Source organism: Eumetopias jubatus, unplaced genomic scaffold (genome assembly GCF_037043125.1).
Source record: "Eumetopias jubatus isolate StellerSeaLion01/CBP00866 unplaced genomic scaffold, mEumJub1_p1.0 scaffold_6, whole genome shotgun sequence".
NCBI lineage: Eukaryota > Metazoa > Chordata > Mammalia > Carnivora > Otariidae > Eumetopias > Eumetopias jubatus.
This window is the reverse complement of record NW_028274812.1, coordinates 136,536,396-136,560,650: the sequence shown is the minus strand read 5'-3', so window position 1 is coordinate 136,560,650 and position 24,255 is coordinate 136,536,396. Positions and strand designations below refer to the sequence as shown.

Sequence of the window (24,255 nt, the reverse complement as noted above, 5' to 3'; positions counted from 1 at the left end):
AGTTGAGTACATACAAGGGAGTTCCCATAATCTCTTGCGTGTGTTGAACTTTTCACTGAATGGATAAATATCCTACAGGTTAAGTGCTGTTCTGAATAAACTCTCCGTACTCCTTCCGTCTCTCTGTGTACTTTTAGTTGTTGTCACCCTAAAGGAAAGGTTTACTGCTTCATTTTGTAAATAGGAATTTTGGGAGGTGATTCAGAGGCTGTGTTTTGTTGATCATTTGGAGGTGATTTATTATCTTTTAGAATGCTATTTTTAAGGCTTCCCAGATTTCTCAGCCAACCCTCCCCTAGTCCCTGGGTAATGGCATTTTTGTGTCACAGTGACTCTTGTTAAGCTCAGGTGTTTCTGAATATGCACTGATCACATGGACCAGTTTGACGTCCTTGTCCATTGCCAGCCCCCGAGGGCTCAGTATAGCCCCTCCCTCCTCCCACATTTAGCCTGGAAGATTATGCATGTTTGCTTGCAGCCCCTGGAACGGCTCACCAGTGTTTCCTGGCGGCCATGCTTTGTCCCCGAGCTGCCGTGGCTGTCCTCTTCTGCATCTGTGGCATGCTGTGCCCACCTCGGGCAGCTTGGCGGTCAGGCCACCAGGTGAAAGCCTGCTCCCGAGATCAGCTTGTGCAGCTGGTGTTCCCGGCCCCAGGACATTTGGCGTTTTTGTGATTGTGACCGTTCGATCATCTGACTTTTGCTGATACGTCATAGGTACTAGAACTGCCAAGCTGAAAGTGTAACCAAGGAAAAACTTTCTTCTCTGCCTCTCAGCTTTAGTGCTTAGGGCCCTGGAAAATAAACTGACCAAAGACCGTTTAACAGGAGAAGAGGCATACAAATTTTACTTGATGTTAATATTTTAAATTTTACATGCACACAGAGGCCCTCCTAGAAAAGAAGTGAAGACCATGGGCGCAGTCAGACCTGCGGGCTTTATACCGTTTTAACAGAGGGCGATAAATAGTAAAGACCCAGATAGGGAGAGTTTGGGCACCTAGGGGTGGCAAATTACAGGAAGGTCCAAAGATGGGGGGACCTAATGGAAGGCAAAGGTTACTTAGTAAGATTTGCCACCCAGACGCAGGTTGGTGCCTTCTCTGATGACCAGTCATCCCCACGGGTTAAGACGACTCTTCCTCCTCCTGGTTATGGGAGACGGAAACACTTTACAAAGGAGAACTTCTACTCTGCTTTTAGACAGAGAGGGAAAGGTTAAAGAGCTTTCCCTTTACATCTGCTGTTTCTCGGTTGCCTTCAGCTCAAAGTACTCTCGATGCCCAAGTGGCATATCTCAGGGTGGTGCATCCTGATCCCCTTTAAAAGACATAGTGTCTGCCCTTAAGGAACTTAGCGTCTGGCCGAGTGACGCGTGTGGCACAAGTGAAGATGTATCCGTTACCGTGGGAGAGCAGAAGGAAGAGAGCCTTCTCCTTGCTGTGTCTCTCGGGGGTGGAGGCAGAGCCCCGGAGGGTGAGATGGGGTGTGCTGCGTCTGAGCAAAGGGCAAAGCGTGTCACAAAGCAGGGCCACGAGACGAGCGTGATTTGGTAGGAGTACCACTGGATGCTGGTCAGGATACCTCCTGTGAGTGATGCTTTCGTTTCTGAGCTGTTCTTACAGAAGTCTTCACTGCCCACAGTGTAGTTGAAGAGCCGAGAGAAAACAGGAAGATGGAGGCTAAAATAATCTCTGAACCCCATTTCCTGTCAGGAGTAATGCATCCCTGACACCTCGTATTTGTCTCTCGCTTTTTCCGGTTCCTCTTTCTACAAGGCGTTAATGCCTTCGTGGCCAGAAGTCCCTACGGAGGCCCGCATGGTGGCTGCCCTCTCCCCCTCCTGCTGCTCCTTTCTTCAGACTCCTCTGTCTTCCTGCCGTGTCTCCCCCCTCCATGCAACAGTTAATCTGAGGAGTGCTAGGGAGGAGGCAAGCACAAGAATACCTCATTCATGTTCACGTTTGAATGTCAGAATCTTCTCCAAGCTCCCAAACACCATATTCTCGTTACTTAGAAGAGGCATGTGAAAACATACAAATCTCGAATTGGGGAAATCTCAGGAAGGAGCACTAAGGGAAGTGAGAAAATTCAGACTGCTCAACAGGCTGCCCCCACATGTTGACAGCTCCCCTGCCAGTCCCTTCTTCATGCAGCTTCTTCCTCTGCTTCCAGACTCATGGATCTACTCAGGGGCCATCTCCTGCCAGCCCCACCGGCTGCACCACCAACCAGCCTTGCTGGGAAGCACACAACCCATCTCTCATCCCTGTCTTACTAGCTGGCAGTGAGGGCTTATGGCTGCCATTTATAGTACTAGTTTATTCCTAAGTCACTCGCTCATAAGTTTCCAACAGTTTGCAATCGAAAGTGATAAATCCCCATTTCTAAAATATTTTCTGGAAATAATTACATTTCCAACAGATATGATCAGCTTTCAGGCATTCTAAGATTTGACTGTTGCCGAACCTTTTAGAAGCAGGATATTTCCAGCTTGTGGCTTGAGGACATTTATAATGAGAGGCCTTTGCATCCAGAAGCACATTGAATTTTGTGTCCTGTGTGATAAATAAATATTTTGTATTGCAAATATATACAGTATTCTGTTTCCAGTGTGTGTAAATGTTGTGGGAAATATGATTCAGTCATTTTAAAAGTGCTATTCCTGAGGAGTGCCTGGGTGGCTCAGTCGGTTAAGTGTCTGGCTCTTGATTTTGGCTCAGGTCATGATCTCAGGGTCGTGAGACTGAGGCCTGCATCAGACTCCGTGCTCAGCTGGGAGCCTGCTTCAGATTCTCTCGCTCCCTCTGCCCCTCCCCCCACTCCTGCACACACGTGCGTGCTCTCTCTTAAAAAAGTGCTACTGAATTCATAACAGATTTTTGTTGTTAATGTATTTTCTCAGTAGATTTGTCAGTAAACGTAAACCTGCCCTTAAACTTGAAAAGGTTTGAAACCATTGTTCTAGAGTGTAATTTTTCAAATACTTAATTTGAAATTAGGCAGTATAAGTAAAACATCTCTAAAGATGATTATTTCAAACATCACTGAGTATTCTTCCATGACATTTGAAGTCTAAAACAGGGCAGAATCGAGGTGGTGGAGTAGAAAGCTCCTCAGCTCACCACCTGCCTCGGACACACCAGAATAACGACATACAGAACAACTAGGGCTGAGCAAAACCTGAAGACTAGCAGAACAGATTCTACACAACTAAGGATGTAAAGCAAAAGCCGCATGGAGACAGGTAGGAGGGACAGAGACACAGCCTAGTCAAGACCCACACCTTGAGCCCAGGGGCCCACAAGCAGGAGGGGTGTCACAACTGCAGAGGACCTCCCTGAGGAATGGGGGGCCCGCACCCCGCACTGAGCTCCCTGGCCCCGTGGACCTACCCACACAGCTGGGAAGACAAGCCCACACAACGTCTGGCTTTGAAAACCAGCGAGCTTAACTCTGGGAGAGACGGACACCTATGGGACACTGAGACTGCCCTCCTGGAGCCAGCACTTTGAAATCTGCCTTGGGTTACACATGCAGGAGAGTCACTGACTAGTTGTAGGGCATGCGCAAGAGGCAGGGGTCTTTGAAACTTTCTCCGGGGAGGGAGGTGCCTGCCGGCTGCTTGTGGGCATCCTTTCCGACGCCCTCCATCTCCTGTGCTAGCACTACTTGCCCTGCCCTGGGCTCCCCCGTGGACTTGCCCTTCAAGCTGCCCACCCTGGCCACTGCCCCACCACACCCGGCGAGTGGCTTCAGCCACCACCAGTGCCCCCTCCCACATGGCCCCCACCCCAGGGGGCCAGCCCACACACACTAGAATGCTTGCAGCAGTTGCAGCCAACCTTGCAGAGCTGCACCAAGGGCCAGCTCCACGCACCTGCACACCCAGGCCTTGCAGACAGTGGTGCTGGGGGACAGCATGCACACCAGGGAATCTGCACCAGCTGTGGCCCGGCCACAACAGGTGGGCACATGCAGCCCACACAGAGGACATGCCTGGAGCATGCAGGGGTGCAGGTGACTGAGGGAGGTATGTACTGCTGGGCTTCACAGGACACCTTTTACATAAAGCCATCCTTCTAGACTGAGATACGTAACCGACATACCCAATATGTGGAAACAAGCACAGAGAGGCAAAAGGAGGAAGACAGGAATATGTTCCAAATGAAAGAACACGGCCAAACCTCAGAAAAAGAGGTAAATGAAACAGAGATCAACAACCTACCAGGTAAAGAGTTCAAAGTAATGGTCATAAAGATGCCCATCAAACTCCAGAGAAGAATGGATGAACACAGTGCAAACTTCAACAAAGAGGTAAAGACTTTAAAAAGTACCATTCAGAGCTAAAGAATACAATAACTGAAATGAAAAATACTCTGGGGGAATCCACAGCAGAGCAGATGACACAGAAGAACAGGTCAGTGATCTGGAAGACAGGGTAGTGGAAATCAAACAATTGGAACAGCAAAAAGTAAGAAGAATCAGAAAGATGAGGATGGTTTGAGAGAGCTCTGGGACAACATCAAGTATAGTAACATTTACATTATAAAGGTCTCAGAAGGAGAAGAGAGAGAGAGAGGGACAGAAAACCTATATGAAGAAGTAATGGCTGAAACCTTTCCTCTCCTGGTGAAGGAAACAGACACTCAAGTCCAAGATGTATAGAGTCCCAAATAAGATGAACCCAAAGAGACTCATAGGAAGACATAATCAGAATGTCAAAAGCAAAAGGTGAAGAGAGAATCTTAAAAGCAACAGGAGAGGGGCACCTGGGTGGCTCATTGGTTAAGCCTTCAGGTCAGGTCTTGATCTCAGGGTTGTGAATTCAAGCCCCACGCTGGGCATGGAGCCTACTTTAAAAAAAAAAAAAAAAAAGAAAAAACAATTGGTTGGTTGCATACAAGGGAATTCCCCCACACACACCCTGAAGATGATCAGCTGGTTTCCAGCAGAAACTTTGCAGGCCTGAAGGGAATGGAATAATATAGTCAAAGTGCTGAAAGAAAGCATTTAGAACCAAGATATTCTACATGGCAAGGTTACCACTCACTATTGAAGGAGAGATACGGGGTTTCCCAGACAAGCAAGACCTAAAGGAGTTCATCACCGCTAAACTGGCCTTGCAAGAAAATTAAAGGGACGTCTTTATTTTTAAGTTTTTATTTAAATTCCACTTAGTTAACATCCAGTGTAATATTAGTTTCAGGTGTACAATTCAGTGATTCAGCACTTCCTACATCACCCAGTGCTCATCACAACAAGTGCTCTCCTGAATCCCCATCACCTTTTTAGCACATCCCCCCCACCCACCTCCCTTCTGGTAACCATCAGTCTGGTTTAGTTCAGAGTCTGTTTCTTGGTTTGCCTCTCTCTCTTTTTTCCCTTTGCTCTTTGTTTCTTTTTTCCCCTAAAGATTCTATTTCTTTATTTGACAAAGAGCGAGTGAGTGCACAAGCAAGGGGAGCTGCAGGCAGGGAGAGAGGGAGAAACAGGTCCTCTGTTGAGCAGGGAGCCTGACATGGGACTTGATCCCAGCACCCTGGGATCACAACCTGAGCCGAAGGCAGACACTTAACTGACTGAGCTACCCAGGCACCCCTGCTCTTTGTTTCTTAAATTCCACATATGAATGAAATCATATGATCTTTGTCTTTTTCTAACTGACTTATTTTGCTTAGCATAATGCTCTCTAGCTCCATCCATGTTGTTGCAAATGGCAAGAGTTCATTCTTTTTTATGACTAATAGTCCTGTGTGTGTGTGTGTATACCATATCTTCCTTATCCATTCATCAGTTTAGGACACGGGCTGTTTCCATAATGTGGTTATTTTGGATAATGTAGCTATAAACATCGGGATGCATGTATCCTTTTGAATTAGTATTTTTGTATTATTTGGGTAAATACCTAGTAGTGCAGTCACTGGATCATAGAATAGTTTTATTTTTAACTTTTTGCAGAACCTCTATACTGTTTTCCAGAGTGGGTGCAAAATGGGCCTTTTTAAATAGAAGAGAAATGGCCATCATTAGAAATAATATTATGAAAGAAAAATTCTCACTGGTTACAGTAAACATATAGTAAAGGTAATATATTGATCAACCACCTACATAACTAATATGAATGTTAAAAGACGAAGTAATAAAATCATCTAGATCTACAACTATTAGCCCAGGGATTCACAAAGTAAGATGTAAAATATACCCAAAATTAAAAACATCAGCTGGGGGAGGGGGTAAGGAAGGTAGTCATTTTAGACTATGCCAAAACTTAAGCAACCACCAATTTAAAATAGACTGCTGTGTACATAGGATGTTATATAGGAACCTCATGAACCACAAACCAAATATCTATAACAGATACACAAAAAATGGAAAGGAGTACAAACATAACACTAAGGAAAATCACCAGATCACAAGGGAAGAGAGCAAGAGAGGAAGTACAAAGACAACCAGAACACAATCAACAAAATGGTTGTAAGTACATATCTATTAATAATTACTTTATATGTAAATGGATTAAATGCTACAAAGACACACTCTACTCCATCAAAAAAATCTTTAGAACTAATAAAAGAATTCAGTAAAGTTGTAGTATACAAAATTAATATACTTAAATCTGTTGCATTTCTATACATGAGAAAGAGGAATTAAGAAAACAATCCCATTTACAATGGCATCAAAAAGAATAAGATGCCTAGGAATAAATTTAACCAAGGAGGTGAAAACCGTGTACTCTGAAAACTGTAAGACATTAATGAAAGAAATCGAAGATGACATGAATAAATGGAGAGGTGTACCATATTCATGGATTGGAAGAATTAATATTGTTAAAATGTTCATACTACCCAAAGCTGGCTAAAGATTCCGTGTGATCCTTACGAAATGCCACCAGAAGTATAACAAATAATCCTAAGATTTATATGGAACCACAAAAGATGCCCAACAGACAAAGCGTTACTTAAGAAAGATCTAGCCACAAACGGGGTGCAGCCCACATTTCTGCCAGCCAAATTAGTGACAGTGAAGGTTGAGACAGCAGAGGCCCTTTATGGACCAGGTTTCCATTAGAGCAGGCACGGACGGACAGACAGAACGCTGCAGCATCCCCCCCACTGTTTGCCTGTACCGCACTGGTACCCGCATCTCTGCGTGGCAGAGACCTGACTGAATGTTCTCACTGGTCGTGAAGCTGTGCTCTGAAGACCTAGAACAAGACGAAAGGAAAACCCCCCCCCGGTTTTCCTTATTTGAACATCAGAGCTTTTGCTAAGCTTCCCGTCTCTCAGAGCCAGTACCGATTCCTAAGAGGGATGTGCCACTGGGTTGGGGATTGTGTGGTATTTTACAGTGTACGCCATTGCACAGAAATTTTATTTAGGTTGGTGGGTGACCTAGTGTCACGAAAACCTATTTTGTGACCAACTTACTCTGTCACAGGCGTTTTCAAGTTAGGTGGTGAGCACTCTAATAGCCTTTAAGTTCTTGACCAGTGCCTACCAGTTATACAGCCGTGGCTTCTAAGATGTCCCTTAGTGAAAGCCTTTACCTCGTGTGCACATTAACTCACAGCGGTGTTTGTCTAAACAGATGCCAGGCTGGTGAGAACTGTTAACTCTCCAGTCTGTGAGGCCAGCTAGAACAGCGGGGTCATAGAGCCTGTGTCTGCCTTTGCCCCTGTGCTTGTCCTCCTTGTGACAAACAACACAACAGATAGAGACTGACAGTGACCATCTCTGGGAGGAAAAGGAGCAATAAAAACTAAGTGTGCTTATAATGAATCTTTATACTAGAGTTGCTGTACCCAAGGATCCAGTTCCACAAATAATTTTGTTCTGCTAATCCAAATTTAGGAAAGGGAGGGGGAAAAAAAAGCCTTTCACTTGCACCAGCTTCTGTAGGCAGAAGTCCAGGTGACTGGTGTGATCTGGTCACATTTTTGTTTCCTGCTGTATGAAGCTGCCAAGCCACTGAGCAGGGACTGGTAAGGGATTCCACCAAATAAGATCGAGCTGCTACAGAGGGACTGCTGCCCCGAAGGCACTTATCTCCCACCAGTAAAGATCACCATAGGTCATGCTTGTTTATGATTCTACATTTCAGTTGCTGCTGGAGATTTTCCTTTTTAGATGCTACTCCAGATAGCTTGGAAAGCATCAAGGGAGGATGTTTCTGTCATTTCCATGAAGTGTGCCAGCTTCCCCATCTTGTATTTTTTCCTTTTCCATTGTATACATAATCTGTACAAAGTAAAAATTTGAACCAAGTGGACGCACAGCTATAGTTCACCCAGAGCAATGGTTCTCAAAAGCCTGGTCCTTGGACTGGCAGCATCAGCATCATCTGGGAATTGGTTAGAAATGCAAACTCTCTGGTCCACCATTTACTGAATCAGAAACTCTGGGCATGGGGCCCAGCAATCTGTGTTCACCAGCCCTCAAGTTGATTTTGATGCCACTAAAGGTTGAGAACCCTTGGCCTACTATCTCCATAACCCATCTGAATGAGCTCTGTAATAACTGATTTTCCCACTTAGATGCAAGCAGCTGGTTTATACTTCTTTTTATAGTCTTTCATGTAGTAACAAAAAAATACCTTAGGAGTTTGAAAGGATTCCTCTAAAGATCTAATGCCCCCCCCTCCCGGTTCCAATAATTATTATTAAGTAGGTCAGTACCCTAAGTAAAATTCAGGAAAGTGTCAGATTTGACTTAAAAGTTCTAGGAAATGAGGCTATTGTCCAAATATTTATAACACAAAGCTTTGAGACTGGGGTTTTTTGTTTTTTGTTTTTTTCAGTCTTACAAGAAAAAAATTGGAAATCATTCAAAGAATAGGATATCATGATATAGGCTTGGTAGTTTATCATTTTTGTATATTGTTTATGTAAAAGGTATCTTTTGTCAACGTATCCCAGAATGATAGCACTTTCAAATGGCATTGAACCACTGCCTTGAACAGTGAGTCATCTTGTCCATCACGTCATGCGTTGGTCCCCTGCAGGAAACGCCACAGACTCGACGCTCCCTGTGCCCATTTCAGGCCACGAAGCTCTCCTGGCAACCTTCCTCCTGAGTGCATGGCGTTCTGACAGGTTAATAACTCACAGAGCCTCTGGCCACAGACGACTGCACTTCCCATTTGTCCATTAATCTGAAGCTTTTGCGTTCTAATCATTGTTTAAGCAGGAAAATGACCATGAAAATGAATGCAAAAATACCGTCAGGTTTTTGTTAATAGTTGAAGCTAATTTTCTTGAAATGTCACTAATTGAAAAGGTTCCAGATTTCTCACTGCTAATCTGCTTTTCATATAATTTTACCAAAAAGGACACAGGATTTAGGATTACCTCTTCCTGCACTGATTAAAAGCAAGTAAAAATAGAACTGTGGTATTTAGAACTGGACGTAACCTCCTTATGGAAGTCATCCAAGCCTGCCCCCTGCCCACTGACGGGAAGCCACAGGCCTGGAGGGGTGAATGGCGGGGCCCCGAGGCTCACAGCTGCAAGGTAGGGGGGCTTCTGAGCGCCTTGCCCCCCCATAAATGATGGCAAATATCTGAGCGTTTCTGCCTCACAGTTTTCAGCAAACCTTGTGCACACAAAACTGTTTTGCTGATACTCTGGATAGTGGTCATTTCCTTCAGGGTAGTTGGTAGAAATTGTAAAATGTTCCATAAGTTTAGATAGTGGACTCGTGTTTGTTTCCTGTGTTAGGGGTTTAGGAAACAGCTGCGTCAGGAGCTGCCCTGGAGGACCAAACTTTGGGAAGCCTCCTTAAGGCTTGCCATGAGTGCTTTGTTGTCCGTAAGAGTTATTTATTCTGACTGTCTGCATAACTTGCCATTATTCGAAACTACTGTATTTTAGGTAAGGAACATCCTTTTTTAATTGCATGTAAAAAAAAAATACCGGTTCTTGATGAATGTGTATAAGAGGGTGTGTGTGGGTGGGTGGGTGGGTGGGTGTGTGTGTTGGTGTTGGAGGGTGAGGGAAAGTTCTGTTAAAAAGTCATTTAACTTTCGTTAAAAATTGTGTTAACTTTACCATGCCCAGGAAAATTTTTTTAAAATACCAAATCTGAGGAATAAGGACTCTGCACTACTTGAGAATTTTCGTAGAAATAACGTATGGTTTACAATACTTACAAGTCTCTCTCGGCAAGTAATTGTTGATGAAGGCTAGAAGAAAACTGTTAAAACTGTAAAAATGTGGGGTATAGAATTTGAAATTTTTAAAATGCAGGTATAGAAACCCCAGTTTAGGAAACCATTAATTAGAAGTCTGTTTTCGGTCCAGTCTAAGACAATCTGTATATTCATTATTTAAGGTGGGGGCAGGAGGTTAGGAGACTTTAAACATGGTTGAGTATGCCTTAATTTGAAAACTGATTTACTGCTAGTAAAAGAACTAGGCATTGGGCACCTAGGTGGCTCAGTTGGTTAAGCGACTGCCTTCGGCTCAGGTCATGATCCTGGAGTCCCGGGATCGAGTCCCGCATCGGGCTCCCTGCTCGGCGGGGAGTCTGCTTCTCCCTCTGACCCTCCCCCTTCTCGTGCTCTCTCTCTATCTCATTCTCTCTCTCAAATAAATAAATAAAATCTTTAAAAAAAAAAAAAACTAGGCATCAAAATCAACTTGCGGGCTGGTGAACACAGATTGCTGGGCCCCGTGCCCAGAGTTTCTGATTCAGTAAATGGTGGACCAGAGAGTTTGCATTTCTAACCAATTCCCAGATGATGCTGATGCTGCCGGTCCGAGGACCAGGCTTTTGAGGACCATTGCTCTGGGTGAACTATAGCTGTGCGTCCACTTTTAAAACTGGAAAGAAATCTATATTTTGTCCTCATCTAAGTCCTGAGTTTCTGAACAGAATTTTTCCAAAATTAAATATTTATTAAGTCTAAATGTAAAGAAAAGGGGGCATATCTCAAGGAACTAAAAGTACCTTTAGAAAAATAGCAATTATTGAAAATAAGAGGAAGTCCAGAGTTGCTTCTAATAGACACGTACTCTGGGGAGAAGGAGAGGAAAGGACAAATTGCCCGCATTACAGTGAGAAGGCCTCACCGTGCTGGTGAGGATGCAGAGGGATGAGGTCACTCACACACTGATCGCGGGGCTAGAATCTGGAACAGCCACTCCGGAAGAGAGTTTGGCCGTTCCTTTCAAAACTAAAAAAAAAAATATATATGTTATGACCCAGCAATTGCATTTTTGAGTATTAATCTCAGAAATTACCTATTTTCATCCAAAAACTGGTATACAAATGTTCATAGCAGCTTTATTATAATAGTCAAATTTGGAAACAACTCAGCTGTCCTTCTGTGAGGGAATGGTTAAGCTGTGGTACGTCCATACCATGAAATCCTACTCCACAATAAAAAGGAAAAATTATCCACATGTGCACCAGCTGGGATGAACCTCAAGGAAATTATGCCAAGTGAAAAAAAGCCAATCCCAAAAGGATATATACTGCGTGATTCCTTCTGTAACATTTGTGAAATAACGTAATTAATAGATTTGGAGACCAGATTCCTGGTTGGGGAGGGAGGGTGTGGTCACAAGAGGGTAACATGAGAGGGTCTTGGGGGTTGGCACAGCTGGGTATCCTGATTATGGTTTGTTGTGTAAGACTGTATCCCAGATGTTTGTTGGGATAAGACTGCGTAGAGCTCCCCCCACACGCACATGCACACGCTCACGCACTCAAGGGAGTGAATGACTGATGAAATCCGAATGACCTCTGGGAGTTGTACCAATGTCAATTATTTTGGTCTTGATGTTACACCATAATTGTCTAAGATGTTAGCATTGGAGGAGGCTTGGGGGGTGCATGGGGCTGCCCTTTACATCCTGTTCTTGACAGCATCCCATGAACTTGTGACTATTTCAAAGTAAAAAGTTCAACAACTATGTTAATGGCACTAAAAAAAGGGGGGTGGGGATCAGATGTTGCCATTTTGTACAGTTCAGCCTAATGGGACAAAAGACAGTCCGGTGAATGTATACTAAATGCTAGCAGAGGTCATCTATTCATTGTTACTTAAGGGGGATTTTCACCTGATTATTTGTGCTTTTTAAGAATTAAAATTTTTCCACAGTGTACATGCATTATTCATGCATCCATAAAGAACTGTTAAATAAATGCAAATCGTTAGAAGCATGAAAAACATTAGTCCCAGGGTTTAAATTCTATCACATGGACAGAATTTAGTATGGTCTTTTAGTGGCCGTGGGGTTTGACAGTCTGTCAGCAGTGAAGTTTTTATCAAAAACCATCTGGAAGGGCATTTGTTCCACACCCATCATGGAGCCCAGTGCGGGGCTTAAACTCCTGACCCTGAGATCGAGATGTGAGCTGAGATCCAGAGGCGGAGGCTCAAGCGACTGAGCCCCCCTGGGCGCCCCTGCTGACCTGTTCGTGTTTAGAAATGTTCAGAGACCTCCCGAGATTTGCCTGGATCCTGTCACATGCACTTGACTGTCACAGAATTCTTACGCTCTAACCATCTAAAAACATCTGAATTGTAAATATCTTCTAGATTTTAAATTTATTTTTATTCTTGGTTAATTAGCTTGAATGAAAAATGTTCTGGATATTTAAATGTTACATAGAGATTACCAGGATTTTTCTTAACTCTCATACTTAGGAAATTCCACTGTTTCTCTTCTGACATTTTTGGATTCAAGATTATCGTCAACTCTACTTGAGAGGTTTATCCTGTGTCCTTACATCATCCCTGTCTTGCTTGGCTCCCCGCAGTCTTGGGGGCCATTTCAGCCCTTCACACCTCACCGTCAGTGGGTACTCACCAGCTCTGTCAGAAGGCGCAGGTGTGCCGTGGTTTAAACTGGTCCTGAGGGGCGCCTGGGTGGCTCAGTTGGTTGGGCGACTGCCTTCGGCTCGGGTCATGATCCTGGAGTCCCGGGGTCGAGTCCTGCATCGGGCTCCCTGCTCGGCGGGGAGTCTGCTTCTCCCTCTGACCCTCCCTCCTCTCATGTGCTCTCTCTCTCTCTCATTCTCTCTCTCAAATAAATAAATAAAATCTTTAAAAATAAATAAATAAATAAATAAATAAATAAACTGGTCCTGAAAGGAGCTCGATGGATTCATATACGTACATACCCTGTGCCACTCTTTTGGCCCTTAAAAACCTGTGATTGAGAATTTCCATACCATCTTACCTGGTAATGGGACCTTTTGCTGTTTTGAGAAAGTATGCATGTGGAGTTGGTAGCAGCAGCCAGCGTGGACACGGCAGTCGCAGGAAGCAGGCCCGACCGTGGCAGTGCGGCCCTGGCTGGTAGCGGAGTGAAATGATCACCCCTACCTTCCGCAGGAAAGCCAGTGCTGCTTGGGCGTGGGTTCTTTTTTCTTCTTCTTCCTTCTTCCTTCTTCCTTCTTCGTTCTTTCTTCCTCCTTAAGGTTATACATTGAAGCTATTTTTTTTTTATTTATTTATTAATTTGAGACAGAGAACGAGAGAGCACAAGTGGGGAGGAGGGGCAGCGGGAGAGGGAGAGGCAGACTCCCCACTGAGCAGGGAGCCCGATGTGGGGCTTGATCCCAGGACCCTGGGATCATGACCTGAGCTGAAGGCAGACGCTTAACTGACTGAGCACCCCCCCCAGGCGCCCCTGTGTTGAAGCTCTTTAAATCTTTGCATTTGTCTTGCTTTTCCCAATATAATGAATGACCTCTTAAGCATGAACAAAGGGTCATTTTTCCTTATAGAAATGTTCTAGCATTTATGTTTTTCCACAGCCATTCTAACATCCGGATGCTGTGAAACCTGTAGATCTGAAACCCTCCCTTGGGCAGCCTCCCACGGTGGCAGCAGCCCCAGATGGGGCTGTCTGGTGGGAGAGCTGGCCTCATGGCAGGGCGATCCGTGGCACTAGAACCTTCTCGCTCAGGCCCGAGGCCAGGGTGCAGCTTCTGCGTGGCTACCGTCTGCCCTGTGCTTTTTCATCGTGACCCTGAGCGCGGAGCTAGTTCGGGGGGGCCCTGCTGTGCTGCTTGATGACTGTCGCCACGCAGTCAGCTCAGACGTCAGGTACAAGCCGACGTCGAGTGGTCGCCAGTATTACCAGTAACGACTGTGTTACATGCTTGAAAACAAAAAATAGTGATCTTCTTCCTCTTCTTTAAGTCATTTTAAATTCCCTGATCTACCTTTTCCCTGCTTTTGTGACGGTTAACACATGATTAGATTTCATTCCAATATAGAAAGCCTAAGATAAAAAAAACATAGGACTGGGCGCCTGGGTGGCTCAGTCTGTTAAGCATCTGCCTTCGGCTCAGGTCATGATCCCAGGGTCCTGGCATCGAGCCCTGCGATGGGCTCCCTGCTCTTTGGGGAGCCTGCTTCTCCCTCTCCCTCTGCCTCTCTCTCTCTCTCTCATGAATAAATAAATAAAATCTTAAAAACAAACAAACATAGGACTTGTAATTCAGAAACAGGAGAGAACTGAACTTTTGAAGCAGAAGTCTTAAGAATGAAAGTTTTCAAGCTATACAACTATCTATAGAAAATCTTAATTTGGTTAAAACAAGGTATTCTTTAGTGAAAACCCCTTTGATGATTTCTACATTGATCTGTTTTTGAGCTGCTTATTCTGGAATTATTTTTTTCTAAAGATTAAGTGAACTTGGCTTGAAGTGTTTGAAGCATATTTAATCTGTTTTAGGGTTGACTTACTCAAATGCCCTTGGCAGCCAGGAAGTGTTTGAGCAGAGAGGTTGACTGCCAAAGTGAAACAAATAAGGAGACATCCTCTTCAGTCCCCTCCCTCTTACGAGCCCACTCGGTTCTGTGCCGAGGTGGTAAGGCCACTGAAAGGTGACCGATTCTGAAGTGCCTGGGCACGGCGGAGAGAGCTGGGGTGATTCTCAGCGTCGTGCGTGTCCTGGCTTGTGGTAGTGTTTCATATTCCTTTTTCATAATGTTCCTATTCAAGAATCCATTATTTCAAATAACGCTGGTAGGATCTGTCAGCTCTTGGGCAGTGCTGTGTGCCTGGTGATTCATGTCTCTTCCCTCATTTAGTTCTGCCAACCACTTACAGAATAGATGTTTTTACCTTTCTCGTACAGAGGAGGACGTTGACGCTCAGGGAGGTTACGTGATAGCTAGTCCCAGATAGGCTAGTGTGGTTTCTCTGGAAACCGAGCCTGGGATTGAGCATCTTGCTGCAGGTGGTTTGTGTGGGAGGCGGTCCCGGGGAGCAGGAGTGAGGACGCAGAGAGCAAGCACAGGAGGAAAAGCCAAAACAGGGATGCGTTATTAAAGTCGATGCTAGAGCCAAGGGGCTGCAGTTCCCCAAGGATCTCTGGGAAGTGTTCAGAATGCCTCCTAGAATTGTCCATGCAAAGGATGGGAGACTGGAACATTGATACACTGACTTCTGGTTGAGAGCTGTTTTAATTCCCCAGAACTTCTGGGCTCTGTGGTTTGAGGTTCCCCGAGACTCCAAGAATACCGAGCAGAAAAACAGAGAGAGGTGCAGACAAGGGAACTGGCGTCTGCAGGAAGTAGTCTCAGGGATATCTGCTAAAAGGGATAGGACCCTACCAAAACCTGTGCTCCTTCCAGACCATCTCCCTGTAAACAAACCTATGAGATGGGGTTAGTTAGGGTGACATGGAAATACAGAGAATGCCCATAGTGATTATAATGGTGTGAAGAGAAGGCGCAGCGTGTAGGTATAATACCTGTAATTGTATGAAGTGGGGAAGGTTTCCTTTTTGTTGGTGTGGCTTGGTTATTGCTAGTTTGCATTGCTTGCATGGATGTAGGTTAGAATACAAGAAGAATGCCCAGAGTATTCTAGTACTGGAGACTATAACTGATTTGGGATTAAAAACCTACTCCATGGGCGCCTGGGTGGCTCAGTCGGTTAAGCGACTGCCTTCGGCTCAGGTCATGATCCTGGAGTCCCGGGATCGAGTCCCACGTCGGGCTCCCTGCTCAGCGGGGAGTCTGCTTCTCCCTCTGACCCTCTTCCCTCTCCTGCTCCCTATCTCTCATTCTCTCTCTCTCAAATAAATAAATAAAATCTTTAAAAAAAAAAAAAAAAACCTACTCCATTGTGGCGCCTGGGTGGCTCAGTTAAGCGTCTGCATTTGGCTCAGCTCAGGTCATGATCCGAGTCCGTGGATTGAGCCCCTCATCAGTTTCCCTGCTCAGGGGGAGTCTGCTTCTCCCTCTGCCACTCACCCTGCTCATGCTCGCTCTCTCTCACTCTCTGTCTCAAATAAATAAAAATCTTTTTAAAAAAACCATATTCCATTATTGAATTTTTAAGGTATATCATGCATATAGGATTATGTTCTCAGCATTTGTGAAATGTGTTGAATATTGGTGAAGAGACTGACTAAGGCAGAGCACATTGGGCCTTGTAGACCATTGTTCACTAGAAGTTTTAGGTATTTTTGTTGTTAAAAATCACTGCAGGGGCATCTGGGTGGCTCAGTCACTTGGGCATCCAACTCTTGATCTCAGGGTCATGAGTTCCACACTGGGCATGGAGCCTACTTTAAAAAAAAAAAATCACTTGGTAACACCCCAAGAATTTTTTATTGATATATAACTGACATATAACATTGTGGAAGTTTAAGGTGTACGTGTTGATTTAATGCAAGCATATACTGCAGTCTGATTACCACTGTAGCATCCGCTAACACCTCCATTACCTCAAAAAATTATCATTTCCTTTTTGTGGTGAGAACACTTAGGATCTAGATTCTTAGCAATGCTGAAGTATATATGAGTACTGTTGACTGTAACCACAGTGTTTTACATGAGACCTCTTCTAACTACAAGTTTGTACCCTTTGACCCACATCTCCCCACTTCCCCCACCGCCCAGTCTCTGGTAACCACCATTCTACTCTCTGTTTCCACTAGAGTCCACATCTAAGTAGCGTGCAGGATTTGTCTCTCTTTGTCCGACTTGTCAAACTGTCCGTAGTGTCACAAATGACAGGATTTCCTTCTTCCTCATGAATGAGTCGTATTCCGTTGGTATGCCTGTGGCTGGACACACACACACACACACACACCACCCCACATCCATTCATTCCTGACAGACACTTAGGTTCTTCCCATATCTTGGCTATCATGAATAATGCTCGAGTGCAGATACCTTTTCGATATGCTGTTTTCTTTTTCTTTTTTTTTTTTAAAGATTTTTTTATTTTTTTGAGAGAGAGAGAATGAGAGATAGCACGAGAGGGAAGAGGGTCAGAGGGAGAAGCAGACTCCCTGCTGAGCAGGGAGCCCGATGCAGGACTCGATCCCGGGACTCCAGGATCATGACCTGAGCCGAAGGCAGTCACTTAACCGACTGAGCCACCTAGGCGCCCCGATATGCTGTTTTCATTCATTTGAATATGTAACCCAGAAGTGAGAGTGCTGGATCGTAGGGTGATTCTATTTTTAATTTTTTGAGGAGCCTCCGTCCTGTTTTCCACAGCGGCTGCACCAGCTTGCCTTCCCACCCACGGTGCACGGGGGCTCCCCTTTCCCCGCATCCTCACCAGCATCTGGTATCTCGTGTCTTCCCAGTGATGGCCATTCTAACAGATGTGACATGGTCTCTCTCGCTGTGCTTTTGGTTTGCATTTCCGTGATGATTAGTAATGTTTGAGCATCTTTTCATGTACCTGTTGGTCATTTGTATGTCTTCTTAAGAAAAATGTTTATTCAGATTCTCTGTCCATTTTGTAATTGGATTTTTTTTTTTTATTATTGAGTTACAGGAGTTCTAACACCCCAAAGATGTGACGCTTCCCAAGGGTAAACTGTGGGGAATAATGTCTTCAGTGAAATTATCTTTCAGTGTTTGGGGCCCTCAGTTTATTCCACGACAGTAAGGTAGCGGACATGTTCTGTTCTGCCAAACTCAGCCTAGCGTCGTGTCTGCCACAAGGTAGTTGTTGCAAAATATTTGTATAAGGGAAATACCTCCAGTTGTCATTTTTTGAGTCTTCCGCTAGTCCGATTTGGGCAGGGGCTGGAACTGATGCATTTTACTTGCAGTGTCCCCGTGTTGCTGCCTAAGAGACCAGCACAGGTGTCTCTGCTCACAGCCTGTAGGGTGGTCGGTCCAGGCCCCGGGCTTCAAAGGCCAACAGCACGGTGCTGACCAGGCCACACTGCTGTCCGGAGAGTCGGGGAAGAAAACCGCTTCCATGCTCGGTCAGGTTGTTGGCGGAGCTTGCAGGAGGAGGTTCCTGTTTCCGTGCTAGTGCCGCCCCCACCCCCCACCGGGGACTGCTCTCCATCCCTGCACACTGCCTGCGGGCCTTGCCGACCGGCTCCCGAGCTTCGGAGCCCGCACGGGAGAATGTCCCTGGTCACATCGCTTTGTCCAGGAACAGTGCAGGGGCCTTGAAGAGCCGGGGTGCGGCAGGGCAGGCTGGCCCGGATGGCCTCTCTTTCTTCACATCAGCCATGCCATGGGGCCTAAGCTAATTGTGGCGAGAAAATCCAATGCAGTCACAGTCCGGGGGTCACATGGGGTGTGTGCCCCAGGGGGCCGGGGATCTTGGGGGCCACATCGAGTGGGTGCCCACTGCAGTGTGAAGCCCAGAGGACCCGAGAATTCATAACCCGCGGCCCACGTACAGGGCAAACGATGATATACGCCTGACCCAGTATCTCCACAGGGGCACGGAGGACGGTGAGGCCCCAGAAGGCCAGTGCGGGGTTCTTGCTGGTGTGCCGCCGCGGGGGCCGACTGTACTCACGGCTCTTGCCTGCTCGTACGGACTCGGCCTGAACTTGAAGGGTCCCTGCTCACTTTAATCGTAAAGTTCTTTCAGCACGGTTCTGTTGACGTCGTGCATCAGGATGGGGTTAATATTCCCGTCCAAAATTCAGATGGGCCCCAAGGCTCAGGAAGGCTGACGGACGTCAGGCAGGTTGCATGGCTGGTGAGCAGTGAAGCCCAGACGCCCCATGGCCACTGCACCCCAGCAACTGCGTCCTTGCTCCTTAACTTACTGGGCGCTTCCTGTGCGCCCGGCTCCACGCTGGGGGAGGGCAGAGGGCAGCCTCTGTCTAGGGCCCTGTCCCCCTATCCGCCCGAAGGCCGTTCTGTACGAAGTGGGAGATGTGCTGGGAAGGTCACTGCAGGCGGGGGCAGGGAGGGGGGTGGGCAGCACAGGCAAAGGCACGGGACGGCTAGGGGCTGGCACGCGGGGGGCCAGAAGAAGGGCCCCAGACTGGGGGACGGGAGGCGGCCTCTCAGCTTGGAGGCTCGCAGGAGTACGAATGTATTCCCATTTCCTGTCTCCCCGCCCGTTCTCAAACCCTGACCCAGAGTATTCTGTTTCCTTAGCTGAACTCGATGCCGAGCACACCCAGAAGGTCCTGGAAATGGAGCACGCCCAGCAAGCAAAGCTGAAGGAGCGGCAGAAGTTTTTCGAGGAGGCCTTCCAGCAGGACATGGAGCAGTACCTCTCCACAGGTTACCTGCAGATAGCGGAGAGGAGAGGCAAGTGGGGGAGAGGGTCGCTGGCGGAGGGGGACGGAGACCGTGGGGCACAGTCCCCTGCAGTCCATTCTGGTATCAGTCCCCGAAACTCAGAGTGGATGCGTCCCGCCACGTCTTGTCTTGTCGTGGTTTTTGCATCTTCCTGTAGCTCTAGGCTTTAGTTGGAGATACTTAGAAAACATAAAATACGTTTTTTTAAAAAGTAAAAAAAGGCAAACACCCTTAATTCTACAGCACAGAGTAATCTGTTACTATTTTCGGGGTGGTTCTTTCCCAGTCTGTGTATGTAATTACTGTCACACCGTACATATGTCCGGTCACTGCACGGGGATTATTCCCGTGTTAAGAATTCCTTACAAGGGCGCGTGTTCAAAGGTGCGTCCTCACCGGCACGATGTACGCTGTGCTGTGTTTCACCAGTTTCCTAGCTGAATGTGTCAAATCTTTACCTTTATAAATGGTTGTGTGAGGTACATCTAGATGCATAAATGTCTGTCTGCACCTCGATGGTTCCCAGGAACACGCGGAGCGGGGGAGGCACCGGGGACGGCGTCCCTCACCCCACCTTTGAGAGCCGGGCGCCTCCATGGCAGCTTCATTCCTCTCGGGCGGGAGCAGTGACGGCCAGGCCTTCCGGGCCCCCCCGAGTCCCCAGACCTGTCTGCCCTCAGGCTCCCGGGCTCCTCCGCCCCTCGCCTCACCCCCCGATGTACCTCTGTTACCTCACACTCTTCCTTCCCTTTTTATCCTGTGGCCTCCCCCAGGAGAGGCTACAGAAATCAAAACCGAGGAAGGAAAATAATGCAGAGAAAACTGATGAGAAGTAATATGTGAATGCCTCGGAAAGTGCTGGAGGTGCATTGGGTGGCGAAGGCTGCTTTCCTGCGGCGGGTCGGACAGGTTTGAAGATGAGCGTCTTGGTCTCTCCGGACTGGGCTTTCCCTGTTGTACGCCGCCGACCTAAAGTCTGGCTTCATCTAGGAAGGGCAGGCTGCCCGTTTCCTCGGAATACACACGCTATGCCTTTGCTCCAGGGTTTGGTGCTGGTTATGGAGTGAGCAGCCCGTTTGCTGCCAGGATGTGGGTCCCGTCGTGTGCAGGGGTGGGGTGAGGAGGCGGCCGTCTCAGCGTGAGCCCCTGTAACAGACCCCCGCACACGGGCGGCTTAAACCGCCGGCGTTTATTTCCCACAGTTCTGGAGGCTCCAGTCCAAGATCAAGGTGCCGGCAGGTTTGGCTCCCAGGGGAGAAGCCCTCTTCCGGGGCTTGCATCTCATCGCACCCCCATGTGGCAGTGAGAGCCCCCCTCGGGCGTGTCTGTGCGGAGGACACTAATCCTCTTAGGGGAGGCCCAGCCCTCCCCACCTCATCTCAGCCTGTTCGCCTCCCAAAGGGCCCCCCCCCCGCCCCAGACACTGGCACATTTGGGGGATAGGGCTTCAACATAGGAATTTGGGGGCTACAGGCATTCCGGCCATAGCAGACATGCACACCCTTACAGACGTAGCCTGCGGACTTGAGCATCCGGAGCCGCTCCTGTGCCAGGAGGGCCTGACGAGGCGGGGCCGCAAAGGGGACGGCCACCTCGGCCAACTCTGCGGGCGCCTTTGCTCAGCAGACCTGCCCCGAGCCCCGAGGCGCGCTCGGCACAGATGGAGGCCCAGAGGAGCAGAGAGAAGGTGGAAGGAAGTGCCTCTCACGGGGAGGCCCGATGTGGTGGAAGCAGGACAGGTGCGGAAGTCCCTGCTCCTGGGGATGGCGAGCCCCTGGGGACAGCGGCCCTGTGTGTGTGGCCAGCACTTGGTGAACAGACATCAATTAAATAACAAGGAAGTGAATTTTTATGGTTTTGGACACCTAACCAAGAGGCTTCTTTAAATTTTAAAGAAGTGTTCGGCTCATTTTTTTAAGGTTAAAAAAAAAATGGAGTCAGGCACACGTTGCCAATCTGTGTGGTCTTGAAAGCACTGAAGAAGAAAATTGGAAGATTTGGGCTTTTTCGCTTTCTGCTGCAGCCAGAGCTGGAAGGACATTCACAGATAGCAAGCATCTCTCCACAGGGCTATTGGGAGCCATCCCTTGGGCTTCCCAGCCTGGCGAGCCGCACACGCCTGCCTTCCCGAGCAGGCCTCTCCCAAGGATGAACGTGCGGAGGTCTCTCGTAGGAGAATCAGTCAAGATAAAAAAAAATCTCCATAGTGAACATGGTATTTTGGACTCCTTCTTTGGACTTTGGACCTCCTTTGGACTCCTAAATCAGAAATAGCAGTCTGAATTTTTCTCACTTTCCAAAGCATCGTTTTTTAATGAAGACAAAGGCATGGGAAATTTTACCCAGAAAAGTATCCGAGTAAAGGGTAAAGGGACCTCGGGCCACCCTGGGTCAGGGTGAGGCTGGAGACCCCACAGAGCGTGGAGCGTCCTGCACTTGGAGACACAAGGGCACCGCCAGATGTGCCAAGCTGTGGAGGGGATCTGGGAGCCACCGGCGCCCAGCGGGTCTGAGTGCGGTCCGGACCCGGCTTCTGTGGTCTTCGTTGCTGAGAGCCAGGGTATGTTGAGGGTGCAGCTAGTAAGGAACAGATCACCTTGGAGACGCCCTGCTCTCTGTGTGTTCCCACAGTGGATCTCCAGCTCCCGAGGGGGCCCTATGGGGCTCAGCAGAGTCGAATCCTGGAGCCAGGGGTGCCCCCTGTGCCCTGAGGTGCCCTGACTCAGCCCTTGGATATTCCAGGATGGACCCAGTGCTTGGGAAAGAAAAGGATGTGTGGGCAAGATTGCTAGCAAAGTTACAAGAGAATTGATAGATAGAAATGCACCAAACTAGAATTCATATAGTGTCCCCCCGCCCCCCCCAGGATACGATCTTGAGGAATATCTCAGACACAGTCATCAGTTTATGGGTTTAACTTTGTATGATTATCTCCCCGTGAGGATTTTATTTAGAACTTGGAAATTTACTGTGACCCATTACTGGCTTTCATTGAATTAGGAAGTATTTTAATATCCAGAAAAGAACTGAAAATGTCCCATACTCCTGCTTCCAGTTTTAGCATTTTAATGTTTTTCCAGATTTGCTTCAGATATTTTAAGAAATGTTATGAAATATTCCAGACATACACAGAGGTATAAGGAGTAACATAAACACCCATATACTGTTTCAAAACTCATCTCTTGCAGTGCATTACTTTGGAAAGTGGACTTTTGTGACTGACTTGATAAACTATTGGTATATTTTCAAAACAAAACAAAAACACCCATGTACTAACCACCCAGCTCAAGAACTAACAGCACCCATACCAGTGAAGGCCCCCCTCCAGAGGGACCAGCCACTCTCACGGTTCTGGCCACGCACAGACGCAGATCAGCGCTGCACTGCGTGCTGGCTTTCTGGGCACGCATTCTGACCATTGTCCATTCCGGTTCATTTCAGCCTCGTTTGTTCCTTTTCACTCTTAAATAATTTCCAGATCTATTGAATGAATATATGGAAATCTATTCATTGTGTCGATAGTGTTTTCGTTGTTTCCAGTTCTTTCTCACTAAAAACACCACCATTAAGGGTGTTTTCGTTGTTTCCAGTTCTTTCTCACTAAAAACACCACCGTTAAGGACATTCCCGTGTGTCTTGGTACATGTGAAGAGCGTTTCTTTAGGGCCGTGGGTCTTAAACTTGAGCCAGCCTCACCGTCACCAGGAGGGCTGCGCACATGGGGGCTGGCCCCACTCCAGGGTTTCTGATCTAGTAGGTTTGGGGTGGGGCCTGAGAATTCGCATTTCTGACCAGCTCTGGGGTGAGGGAACACTAGAGGCTGCTGGCTGGCCCCGGCGGCCCCGCTTTGAGAACCGTTTCCTTAGGGTGTATCACGAGGATAGTAATTACAGAGTCATTTGATGTGCATATCTTTATTTTTACTAGATGGTCAAATTACCTGCCAAAATCCCCATACCCGTTTACACTATCCCTAGCAGTATTCTGATATGCGTGTTCTGATCACTCATCTTTGTCAACACTTGTTAGAGCCAGAGATTTAAGTTTTTACCAATCTGTACGAAATGACCTCTTATTTGGGTTTTTTTGATCTGCATTTCCTTGATTGTCCATAGTCTTATACCTGTGGTATTGGCCTTTTGATGATAATCTGAGGTCATCACCTTCACTTGACCCATGGCTTGTCGATCCTAGAGTGGCTTTTGCTCAGTGTGTTTATTTTAATGTGATCAGCTTTGCCCATTTTATTGTGTATGGTTCGTCCTTTTGTGTCTCGCTCAGGAACGCCTTCCCTCCAAGTAACACACAAGCAGAACTTGGCTAGAGCTGCAAGTTATAGGAACATCCTACTGTGTTTCATATGTAAAGTTTCAGTGTTTTCCATTCCATACTTGGCTCTTAAATCCACCACCAGTTGGTCTTTCTGCGGATCGTGAGGGAAGGACCCAGTTTCGGTACTGTTGTCTCCGCCCCAGCATTCCTCCCCCGCCGCTGCTGGGTGTCTTGTGGCAGTACACGGGGGGTCTGTCCTGGGCCCTCTTCTCCGACCCGTTCTTCCACGTGTCTAGCCTGGAGCCCCAGCCATACCAGTAAGCAGCGGTTCTCAAGTGGGGGCAGTTTTGTCTCCCGTCTGCACCGTGGTGGGGCGCTCGGGGCAGGGGCATGCTGCTGGTATCTAGCAGACAGACGGGCGGATGCTGCTGGCCATCTGCCAGTAGACAGGACAGCCCCACGACAAAGAATCCTCTGGTCCAGGGT

At 47.2% G+C, this 24,255-nt stretch overlaps 1 protein-coding gene across 1 annotated transcript in view; it reads left to right on the top strand.

Moving 5' to 3' along the window:
* Positions 1 to 24,255, top strand: part of DTNBP1 (dystrobrevin binding protein 1) — a 121,750-nt gene that overhangs the window by 92,611 nt on the left and 4,884 nt on the right. Inside the window, exon 8 of the mRNA XM_028107443.2 lies at positions 19,351 to 19,506. Within this exon, the coding sequence (XP_027963244.1) occupies positions 19,351 to 19,506 (156 nt within the window). The remainder of the gene's footprint in view (positions 1 to 19,350; positions 19,507 to 24,255) is intronic.